General features: G+C 41.6%; 1 protein-coding gene across 1 annotated transcript in view; it reads left to right on the forward strand.

Moving 5' to 3' along the window:
• Positions 1–12,543, forward strand: part of IQCA1 (IQ motif containing with AAA domain 1) — a 220,034-nt gene that overhangs the window by 46,070 nt on the left and 161,421 nt on the right. The window contains exon 6 of the mRNA XM_044005245.1: positions 11,223–11,428. Coding sequence (XP_043861180.1) covers positions 11,223–11,428 — 206 coding nt within the window. The remainder of the gene's footprint in view (positions 1–11,222; positions 11,429–12,543) is intronic.

Genomic DNA, 12,543 nt, shown 5'->3' on the forward strand with positions numbered 1-12,543 from the left:
TCCAAATGTGTAAATAATATTTTTCCTTTTTTAAATGCTCGCATTAGGAACCATGCCCATTTAAGATAGAGGCTTAGAAACAGGAGATGATTAAGTAAATGACATTTTCATTACTTTAATGAAAGCTAAAGTAATTCTGCAACAAATTGCAGAAGAAACATAAAAATCCTGCCATGGAGAGGCTGTTCTACAAGAGAATTCCATTAATTTAATTCCCTTCTCAGAAATGGGCCTTTTCCAATTCCCTTTTATCTTAATAAATGTTTATCAAACATCCCCTACATGACAGAGGCTCAGGGCTGGGGCTGCCAACCCAAACTGGCCAATCCCTGCTCTCATGGATCTTCTTTTCTGTGAAGGATGAGAGAGGATACAAATGGCAGCTGCGTGAATCAGCAGACTGGGAAAGCATTGGGGTGGGCTTGAAGCATGTAAATGCACGAGCTGAACATTGTAGGGGCTGATGAGGATTCTCGGGGGCCAAATGAAGAGTTGCTGCCTTCTGGGTATGGGGGGGTGACCTTCAAGGCCATGAAGTTCAAGACCCTCATTTTACAAGGGAGGAAACTGAGAATCACAAAGGTTAAGTGGCTTAGGTTCACATTGGGAAGATTGGAAATAGGAAGGAAACTGTCACGTTCAAAGGGACAGCTTGTAGCCCAGTTTGACTAGAAGGGGAATATGAAAAAGGCTTGCAAGGTCAGAGGGAGACAGATTGTGGGCATCTTAAATGCTGAATCAAAGAGTTAGTATATTATCCTAAAGGCTATAGGGAGCAACTGAATATTCTTGAGCAGGGGAGCAGACGTAACTCTTAGCAAAATTATCTTGACAATTATATGAGAGAGTGAGATGGAAGAGGTTAAGCAGGGAGAGAAGTTCAATACTTATTACAATAGGAAAAGTTGCCACGGGCCTGAACTTGAGTGACAGCTCTGTGAGTTGAGAGAAAGCGAGAGACAGTGTGAAGATGGAGTGGAAAGGACATGGCAGCTCATTGGTGTTTGGTAGAGGAGAGGGAAGAGCAAAGAGTCCAGGATGATTCCCAGGTGATAAAATTGAGTTCTTGGAAGCCTGGTGGTGCCTTCAATAGAAACAGGGAAATTTGGAGGAAAGGAAGGTATGGGGGGCGGGGAGGAAAGAATGAGCCCTCAGTTTGAGAGTTCTTTGATTCCATCATTACTAGCTGTATGAACCCTGGGTAATTGCCTCAAACATCCAGGGCCATCTCCAGTCATCCTTATGTATATCTTGCTATTGGACCCAGATGGTTCTGGAGGAGAGAGTGAGGTTGGTGACCTTCCACAGCCCTCCCTCACTTCAATCCAATTCAATGCAAGATACGCCATCACCCTGATGTCATGTTCCTCTTTGAGAATGAAGGACAAGCAACAACAAAAATGTAATGATTGTAGTTGCAATTCCATTTTAAAATTCGTTTTAAACTACCTTTATAGCAAATACTTTTTCATATCTTGGGTGGTATTGGCCGTAAACCATATCATTGAATGGGGAGACTCTCGGTCAGAAGTGAGGTATTGAGAGCTGGACACTGTTTATGTGATCTTGGCCAAGTCCCTTCATCTCTCTGATACTCTTTCCCCCCTCTGAGCAATGATGGTGTTGGACTAGAGATGTGCCAAGTGTGAGGTTGATTAAGACTTGGTATGGTTATTAGAGTGATATTCACTTGATCACAGAACCTTAACCTCTTTTATGGAGGATGGCAGATGTCCAGCCAGTCAGTCTCCTCATCTGCAAAGGATGGTGTGTCCCTCCTGGCTGGTTTTTGGCTGTTCCCCTCTCTTAGGACTCCCTCCCCATTCTTTGCTTCCATATCAAAGCCCTCCATTTCCCTGAGGTCCACCTTAAGTCCTATGTCTTCCATTATATCTTCCATGAGAACTCTAACCTACAGTGAACCATCCCTTTCCTCCCATAAGCACCTTGGTTTATTTACCTATTGTGTTGTCATTGTTGTTGTTGTGTTAGTACTAACCCCTTTCCCCAGTCAAATTGCAAGCACCTTGAGGATAGGAGTTATAACTTGTGCCTCTTGTATACCCCTGTGAGATTTAAAATTGGATATTAGATCATAAATCTCCCCTACTTAACCCTTCCCTTAATTCATCTCCCAGACTAGTAAATGGAAGAAGCTTCTGGTTTTCTAGATAGAGCCTTTATTGTATATAAGGTGTTGTTGATTAGAAGGATAGGAAAACAGAAATACAGTACAAATCGTCTTAAATCTAGGCTGTCTATATTCCTTATAAAAAACTCACCAAACCGATTTAGGCCACCTTTGGAGTGAGTCAGACCGTCTGTGCCGCGCCGCCCGGAGTCCCGCCAAGCCGGCAAAAAAGGCTACTCCCGTTCTCTCCACCCCGGAAGTCAAAAAAACCCGGCAGGCAGTCAGACATGCGCAGCAGGCGCACTGTACCTGGCAGGCAGTCTGACATGCGCAGCAGGCGGACTGTACCCGGCAGGCAGTCTGACATGCGCAGCAGGCAGACTGTTCATCTCCTCCCCAAAAGGGTGGTCCTTGAAAAACTGGCGTCTTTCACTTATCCTAACCGACTGTTAAAAACTTTCATATTTTACCACATTTCCCCCCTTTGCTTCCTCAAGAAACGGAATGTTTCCTTGATGGAACAGTAAAAAGAATATAATAACTTTTGCTGACTAATAATATGCGAACAACAATACAGAAAAGGAAGAGAGGAAAGTTTTGTCCAGAGGGGCGATTTTTTTTTTTTTCTCATGAACCGACGCTTTGACATTAGTCTTGCAAAGGGAGAGCCTCTGCAGAGAGTACATGTTACAGATAGTATATAACAGAAAGGAGATAGTAAAAGCTAATAAAGCAAAACAGTTCATATAAAGTCTCTGAGTTCTCTTGTCTTCTTGAAGTGGTAAGATGTCATCAGGAGGAAACTGGATTCTGGTCTGGAAAACTGGATTCTGGACTCTGGTCTGGAAAGCTGGATTATCTTCTTTAACTGTTTGAATTGCTGTATTTTTAAAACCTTAGCATAGCATTGTCAATGATCAAATTAATAAATTCCATTACATTCCCTCCTTTATATGGTTAGACTTGTAATAGAGGGTTGAGGTAGTTATGCAATGTGTAACACTTTTTACCACCATGTGTCTGGATCAAAGCCAAATTTAGTATGTGTTCATGACACCTGAAAATGTTATGGAAAGGTTATCATACCATATCTCATGGTTCTGAGACAGCCAGTGATTGTGCTAGGCCACAGGTGAATTCAACTGAGTGAGATAAAAAGATAAATAAGTTCAGTTAAATTAGGTTAAATTAGGAGGGAGAGAGGATGAATACTGGACTGTGCCTAGTAATTGTGCTCTACATAGTCACCATCATAAGCAAACCATGGACTTACGTATACCTGTCTCTCCTTTTGTTGCACATATATTCTCTCCAGGGCCTGCGTCAGAGTTCACAGCAAGTTAGTCTCTGAAATGATAAGTTTCCATATTTCTGAAATCTCATTAATTTCACCAAAGACAATATGATGGTAAAAATGTGTGCTATGCTGCATAACTGAGAATATATTAGTGATATATACAATAATTCCAAACCATACCCAGAGTATAATGACATATAAATAATAAACGAATGTAAATAGCTGATTATATTAGACATTGTTACATAATCTTCTTTTAGACATTATTACATAATCTTCTTTTAGCAAGTAGACCACATCATCTTATACATGAATTCTCTGGTATAACAGTAGCAGATACTTAAAGTGGTGATTAATTCATCAAAAAGAAATAAGACTTCAATTAGCAAGATTCAATATTCAATGTTTTCAGTGAGGTATCAAGCAATTTCTGGTACTTTTTAGTTAAACAGAACAACATACAAGAGAAAGGAGAAAAATAAATAAATAAAACAAAACTCATTAGAACTCATGGTTCTCTCAAAAAGAAAGAGTAAATAAAAAAAAAGAAGAATTCTGGTAGCTTCTGAGGCCCGATAGCCTCACCCACAGCATATACTTAAAATGTCTTTGAATAATCACTTAGTTTACAAAATTTAGTTTTAAAGAAAAGCAAAAGAAACAAAAGTAAAAAAAAAAAACCAAAGCAAAACCAAAAATAAAAAATAAAAAGCAAAAGATTCGCTAAGCACCCTTTTGTGCTCTTAAAGAACTTAAAGGTGCAGTCAATTCCAGGTCTTTTCAGTGCCTTTCAAAAGTCAAAACAAAAACAAAAAAACCCAAAAATTAATAAAATAAAAAAAAAAAATAGTTGAGGTAGGCCAGAAAACTAGGCCATGTACTTCAGTGCTTTTGCCTGTAGAAGGAAATGCTTGTTAAATTATAAGGTATTTAAGCTGCTAGAGTTTGGGGTATGCCACATTGTTTTAACTGGTTCCCCAATTCTCTGCATGCCAAAGTGGCAGGGGTTTCTGAATTGTCATTGATCTTTCTAATGCTGTCATAATGTTCTTTATGGTAGAAAATGTGGAGTTCTGTAGCATCAGTTTTGTCTGTGCCACTGATTTTCAATAAAGGCTGATTTAATTGATGAACCACAACATTCAGCTGATGCTGCTTAGCAAATGCTACAATTGTATCATTTCCTCCCCACTTTCCAAATTTCTTTAATTCATCAACATATTCTTCAAAAGGGGAGTCATTTACTATAAAAGACTCAAACTCTTGTCTATGGTTAATCATATAAGAAGCAGCTTCTTGTCTGTGTCTGAGATGATTTCTACAGTGACCTTCTAGCTGGTCTGCTAAAGCCCTAAAAAGGCAATTTCCGTCTCCTGATACTTTACGAAGACTGAGTCCCAAAGCATTTAACTGATCAGTGGGATTCTTAAATGGGAACTTCCTGTTTCCTCTGAACTTTCTTTGCTCTTTAACAGTTGCTATCGTTAGGGTTTTTACCTCTTTAGCGTCTACCTCAGGTCTATCTGAAATCTCTTCACCTATGAATGGTGCAGGCTTTATATGAGAGCAATGAATCCATGAGTCTTTTTCACCAATTTTAATGGCGGTAGGAGTTGTCAATAATACCTGAAAAGGTCCTTCCCAGGCAGGTTGAGTTCCACTGGTTCTCTGAAAATTCTTTACATATATTTTATCTCCTGGGTTGAAGTTATGCAATGAAAAGTCTAATGGTCCTGCCTGGACCACAGCTCCTGCCTCATGGAGTTCACGTAGCCTGGTCTGTAATTCCTGTATATAGGAAGCAACAGAAGTATCACCTCCCACCAGTGATGTATAAACTGGGGAAAAAGTTTTAGCTTGGATAGGAGGGTGACCAAAAAGCATTTCATAAGGAGATATATGAAGTTCTCCTCTTGGTCTACTTCGTAGATAGAATAATGCCAATGGTAGAACATCAGGCCATTTCAAATGGGTTTCAGTACATAATTTGCCAATCATACTCTTAAGCTCTTTATTCATACGTTCGACTTGGCCTGAACTTTGTGGATGGTAGGGCGTGTGGAATTTTGGAGTCACTCCCAAGAAAGAGTAGATTTGGGATAAAATCGAATCAGTGAAATGTGTGCCTTTGTCAGAATCGATGCGGGCTGGTGGGCCAAAACGAGGTACTATCTCTTTAAGAAGAATTTTGGCAACAAAGGCAGCTGTGGCTCGGGGGCTGGGAAAGGCCTCCACCCACCGAGTGAGCTGATCAACTATAACAAGGCAAAATTTATAATGTCCTGCTTTTGGCATAGTAATATAATCAATTTGTAAGTGCTCAAAAGGTGTATATGCTAGAGGACGCCCTCCATAAGCTTTGGCCTTAAAAGCATACTGATTATAAGACTGACATGTGGAGCAGCTCGAGCAGATTCGAGATGCTGTATTAGTCACACCTGGTGCTATCCAGGTTCTCTTAATAGAGTCTACAATGCCTTGTGTACCAAAATGGCCTTTTCTGTGAACAGAGAGGCATACCTGGTGGTAGAATTTCCGGGGAAGAAATGGCTTACCTTCCGGAGACACCCAGATGCCATTGATCTGTTTCGCCTTAAATTTCTTTTTCCACTTTTCTACTTCAGAATCGTCATAGGTTAGGTTGGAAGGAATATCCTCAGAAGGTGAAAGGTTAAATACATGTTCAGGAGCTTCTAATGCAGCAAGCTTGGCTGCAGAATCGGCTCGTGCATTTCCCTTTGAAACAGGATCACTATTCCCTGTGTGGGCAGGGCAATGTACAACGGCTAGGGAAGAAGGCAGTTTTAGGGCATCTAAGAGGTCCTTGATAAGGTCCCCATTGGCAATAGCCTTGCCCGAGGATGTTAGAAAGCCTCGTTGACGCCAAATCATACCAATAAAGTGGCATATGCCAAAGCCATATTTCGAGTCAGTAAAAATGGTGGCACTCTTATCTTTAGCTATATTACAGGCCTGTGTAAGAGCCACAAGTTCAGCAGCCTGTGCACTAAAATGGGAAGGCAGAGAAGCTGCCCAGAGGGTGTCATAATCAGAAACTACAGCAGCTCCAGTAAAACGGGTTCCCTCTCTCATAAATGAGGAACCATCTGTATAGAGGACAAGATCAGGATTTTCTAAAGGTGTATCAAAAAGATCATCACGGGGTTTTTCAGCCATATCAACTAAAGAAGCACAGTCATGCAACGGTTCCCCCGAGAATGGTAAGTTAGGGAGTAGTGTTGCTGGATTAAGAACTGTGCAGCGTTTTAAAGTGATATTCTCATTACCTAACAGGGTTATTTCATACTTAGCCAACCTTTGATCTGAAAAGGCTTGTGTCCTGTGACGTAGTAAGAGAGCCTCCACTTCGTGAGGGCATTGCACAGTTAGAGGGTTACCTAGGACCAAATCAGAGGCTTTTTCTACCAAAAGCGCTGTGGCCGCCACTGCTCTAAGGCAAGGTGGCGCTCCAGCCGCTACAGGGTCCAGCTGAATTGAATAGTAGGCTATAGGACGTTGGTTAGGCCCCAGTGACTGAGTCAGGACTCCAGAAGCCACCCCCCTTTGTTCATGCACAAAGAGAGTGAAAGGCTTACTATAATCTGGCAGTCCTAGGGCAGGTGCTGATAACAAGGCCCGTTTTAATTCTTTTATGGCTGAGAGATGCTGGGGATCCAACTGTAAACTGTCTGGAACAGAACTTTTTGTAAGAGCTATGAGGGGTTTAGTAATTTCACCAAAAGAGGGTATCCATTGTCTACAGTACCCAGCTGCTCCCAGAATGGCTCTCAACTGCCTCTTAGTAGTGGGGGCAGAGAGTTGTTGAATGGCCTGGACTCTCTTAGAAGAGACAGAGCGAGTTCCAGCAGCCAAAATAAATCCTAAATATTCTACCTGGGGCAAACACCATTGTACCTTTGTCTTGGAAACCTTGTGTCCTCTCTTGTGCAGCTCCAGCAGTAAGTGACGGCTATCTTCCTGACAAATTTCAGCATTAGGAGAGGCCAAAAGTAAGTCATCTACATATTGTACTAGTGTGGAGCCCTTAAAGGTAATAGAGGCCAGATCCTGCTGTAAAATTTGGGAAAATAATGTGGGACTGTCTACAAATCCCTGTGGGAGTCTAGTCCAGGTCCACTGTCTATTTTTCCAGGTAAAAGCAAATAAATATTGGAAGTCCTCATGTACTGGTATGGAGAAAAAGGCAGAGCAAAGGTCTACCACTGTGAAACATGTAGATTCATAGGGAATGGATGAAATTATCATAGCCGGATTTGCGACTATAGAATGTCTAGGAATAACATAATTATTAATCGCTCTAAGATCTTGCACAAAGCGATAAACAGGTTTACCATCTGGCCCAGGCTTGGGTTTTTTAACTGGCAAAATGGGAGTATTGCATGGAGAGTGATGACATGGAATAATAATACCCTGGCTTTTCAAAGCCTCAATTATAGGGGTGATCCCTTCTATTGCTTCCCTAGACAATGGATACTGTGGAATGGAGGGGGGTGGTCCCCCCTTAACTTTAAAGGTAACAGGCATGGCAGACTTAAGGAGCCCCACCTCATTAGGGGATGAGGCCCATAAAGACTCAGGAATGTCAGAGGGGATTTTGGATACCTCCCCTGCTGTTCCTTGAGCTTCTGTAAGTAAAATAGGTAATAAATGAACAGTATCCTCTGGCAATTGTAAGGAGACAGCCCCATCTGGAGCACAAGATATGGTTGCTCTAAGCTTGCAAAGGAGATCACGACCTAATAAATTTACAGGGGCATCAGGCATGAGTAAAAATGAATGTTCCACTGTTAAGGGCCCCATAGATACCATGCGAGGATTCAATTTTGCCACTCTCTGGCTCTTTCCTGAGACTCCCACTACATTCAAAAATCCTACAGGTCTACACCCAGCATCTGGTTTGCTTACTAATACTGATTTAGAGGCTCCTGTGTCTAGCAGACAATCATAATAAGTCTCCCCCACTTTTAAGGTGACATGTGGTTCATTACTCTGGGGAGGTGAATGGACTGGCACAAGTGCATTCAAAAAATCTGGATCTGGGAATATATGGCTTTCATTATCTATGTTCCATTCCTCCCCAAGACACCATCATTCCTGTGTCCTCTTCTGAGGGGGGTCTTGGTTACCATTATTCTGGTACTGCCTTTCTGTATTCCTCCAAAAAGATCTATTTCTATTTTGATTTCGCCTGTAATTAGAATTAGAATTTCTTCTCCAAGTCCTACATTCTCTCAATTCATGCCCCTCCTTACGACAGTAACAACACACCTTAGTGTCCTTGTTCCGGTGTCCACATGGCTGACTAGGAATCGCTGGTGCCAGAATGCTCTGTTTAGGGTGATCTGGATCTTCCTCACGTGAGTCAAAGACATAATTTGCAAGTTCCTTAATTCTATCTACTGAGAGATTTCTCCAGTCTGGACATTGTTTCAGAAAGTATCTGCGTATTTCTGGCAGTGAATTATAAACAAATGTGTTGAGAATGATACAGGAATCTCTTAAATCTACTGGATCCAATCTGGTGTACTGTCTAGCGGCCTCACAAAGTCTATCATAAAATCTGTTTGGTCTTTCATTAGCCTCCTGAGGTAGGCTTAAAAATTTCTGCCAGTTTTCCGGTTTTCTAGAGCAAGATTCCATTCCCTTCAGAAGTGTTTCTCTAGCATCTTTTAATCTTTGGAAATCCCTATCATCATTATAATTCCACTCTGGATCCTTTAGAGGCCATTCCACATCGGCCTTACCTTTCGCAACAAGGGCATTTCCTGCTGAGATAATATCTGTAATCTCAGTTGGGGACAGTAAAGTTTCCAAAAGGCAAGTAACATCAGCCCAACTGGGTTGATATGCATTAAATATAGTCCTTAACTGTGAAATTACAGTGTTTGGATTTTTCTCAAAACTAGGGATGATTGATTTCCATGCGCTCAAGTCACTTGGTCTAAAGGGGCTATATTTTCTGACTTGAATTGGCACTCCCTTCTTACTATGTTCTATAGCTTCCTGCAGAGGGAGTAGTTTCTGCTGATCTGATTCTGAACTTGGATCATCTCTAGTAGAAACAGCCATTTTGAGGTCTCTCTCCATATGTGAGAGTTTCCCCCACATCATAACAATGATAATAACAAAAACAATGATAATAACAAAAACAAAAAAAAAACAACAAAAAAAAATAAAATCCTTAGTCGTATGAACTATGGATGTGGTATTAAAAGGTATTTCAATTGCAGGCATAAAATTTCTACTTATATTAAACGTATTTTCCCAAAGATTCTCACGTATACTATTATACAAAAAACTTTTTGCTGCCTGAATGAGGAAAAAACCAATAATGTTATGAAGGACCATTGAGTAAACTATTCCTCTAAGTCGGGATGTTATGCTGTCCCAATACATTCCGATGAGAAAAATCAAAGGGATGGTAGAATATTCGAGCATCTTGCCCTTTAAACTGGGCTGGCTTTTCTGTTTAAAGCAAGACTTTTAGAGGCTTAAAGTCTTTAAGGGAGATTAGACAAAGGGAAAGTCCGCGGGGGGGGGGGGGGGGGGGTATTTGGAAAATCCACCGAATTAGCCGGCTTATGGCCAAACTAGGGAGGGTGGGAGGGTCCTTAAGGTCCCTTCGGGGTCGCCAAACTGTGAGATTTAAAATTGGATATTAGATCATAAATCTCCCCTACTTAACCCTTCCCTTAATTCATCTCCCAGACTAGTAAATGGAAGAAGCTTCTGGTTTTCTAGATAGAGCCTTTATTGTATATAAGGTGTTGTTGATTAGAAGGATAGGAAAACAGAAATACAGTACAAATCGTCTTAAATCTAGGCTGTCTATATTCCTTATAAAAAACTCACCAAACCGATTTAGGCCACCTTTGGAGTGAGTCAGACCGTCTGTGCCGCGCCGCCCGGAGTCCCGCCAAGCCGGCAAAAAAGGCTACTCCCGTTCTCTCCACCCCGGAAGTCAAAAAAACCCGGCAGGCAGTCAGACATGCGCAGCAGGCGCACTGTACCTGGCAGGCAGTCTGACATGCGCAGCAGGCGGACTGTACCCGGCAGGCAGTCTGACATGCGCAGCAGGCAGACTGTTCATCTCCTCCCCAAAAGGGTGGTCCTTGAAAAACTGGCGTCTTTCACTTATCCTAACCGACTGTTAAAAACTTTCATATTTTACCACACCCCTCCATCCCAATGAGCCTAGCATTGTGTCGTACATGCATACAAGTTGATGGCTTATTACATATTTATTGATAAATGAATTAATTGATATTTCTTAGGACTTTCTAGCAATGAAAATGAATACTAAATAATTTTCTTCTGTACATAAAAAGAGTATGAATAACCTCTGGTTCAGACAGGTATAGGGCTTGAAACTTACTCTAAAAATTCCTTCCAGATCTGAAATTCCTTTATTCCATCAAAAATGAAAATCTCCCTAGTAGGCACTTCCCTCTTGACTGGGGGGGGGCGGGGTACACTAGCGGTTTGATCTTAAAGGGTCTGTGACTTTGGATAGGAAAAAAAACACATCTTAATTTCAATATGATAGGTTGCCTTTGCCATCCTGTACTTTATACATTTAAAAATACAGTTCTGAGAGGGGATGCATAGGCTTCACAGCCTGCCCAAAGATACACAAAAGAGTAAGATTCACATGACATTCTGAAATACAGTTTCTCATTTGATTCATGGAACTAATATGCAAAATCCATTTCCTTTGACTTCCATGATCTTAATCCTTGGGCTTGGGGTGGGGTTTTTGTTTGGTGTTTTCAGAACCCATCACCACACCTGCAAAGTTTCAACAACACACTTCTCAATGCTCAGAAAGTGAATTTCCTACGTTATGAGGTCCAGGAGAAACACGAGGAGGAGTATCAAGAAGCTTTGGTTACCATCAAGACAAATTTGAAGATGTTAGAAGGTGCAGACATCAAAGAGAGCCTCCAGGACCAGATCCGGCATTGGTTCATCGAATGTAGGTGAGAGGAAGAGGCAGTTCACCTGCCTCTATACACTGTGCTGTTCTCTGTTCAGTCCTTTTCATCTCTAGGCAGTTTCTCACTGCTCTACCCCTTTCCATGGGTACAGTCATGCCCTTCTAGCTGGGAAGCAGCAAGGAAAAGAGCCTTTGGATTGGGAGTCGGAGAATATGGATCCATAATCAGATGGATGGATGGATGGATGGATGGATGGATGGATGGATGGATGGATGGATGGATGGATGGATGGATGGATGGATGGATGGATGGATAGATGGATTGATAGATGCATGGGTGGATGGATGCATGCATGCATGGATGCATGGATGGATGGATGCATGCATGGATGCATGGAAAAAAGTATTTGTGAAGCTCTTACAATGTTCAAAAGATACTTTTATCTGTGTGGCTGGGAAAATCTACTTAACCTCTCTGGACCTCAGTTTCTTTTGTTGTGAAATAGAAGGGCTAGATGAAGCCTGGGGTTTTATTTCAGTCCCATTATATTTAACTACTTTACTTCCTGAAGCGTCCGTGCTCCTTAAAATTTCTTAGATATGGGGCAGCTAGGTGGCGCAGTGGATAAAGCACCGGCCCTGGAGTCAGGAGTACCTGAGTTCAAATCCTGCCTCAGATACTTGACACTTACTAGCTGTGTGACCCTGGGCAAGTCACTTAACCCCAATTGCCTCACTAAAAAAAAAATTCCTAGATACTTGAACATTCTTTCTTTGTAGAAATCAGTTTGGTGGCATTTCCAGGAAGTGCATCATTTTGTGAGGTTAAGTTGGCGGGGGGTGATTTGTTGGCTTGTTTTGGATCTGGTTTCCGGAAAGTATGTTCCTCTCAGGGACTGGCTTTCCTGTCCTGTGTGTAATATTCAACACCTGAGAGATTGCTATTGACCCAACCCATAACATCTTTAAAAGATGAGAGGGCTGGGCTTCGTATCTGAGCTCCCTGTGGTTCATCTTTAGACATGCTTAGTTTCCAATAGAGGAAATGCCAGTAGAGGATTGCTGAGAATCAACAGACAGGGATACTTAAATGTCTTCTTTGTACCACACGTCTGGACAATTCATCTCAGTTGAGCATTGCTCATTACTGTGACTCAG

Source organism: Dromiciops gliroides, chromosome 4 (assembly GCF_019393635.1).
Source record: "Dromiciops gliroides isolate mDroGli1 chromosome 4, mDroGli1.pri, whole genome shotgun sequence".
Classification (NCBI taxonomy): domain Eukaryota; kingdom Metazoa; phylum Chordata; class Mammalia; order Microbiotheria; family Microbiotheriidae; genus Dromiciops; species Dromiciops gliroides.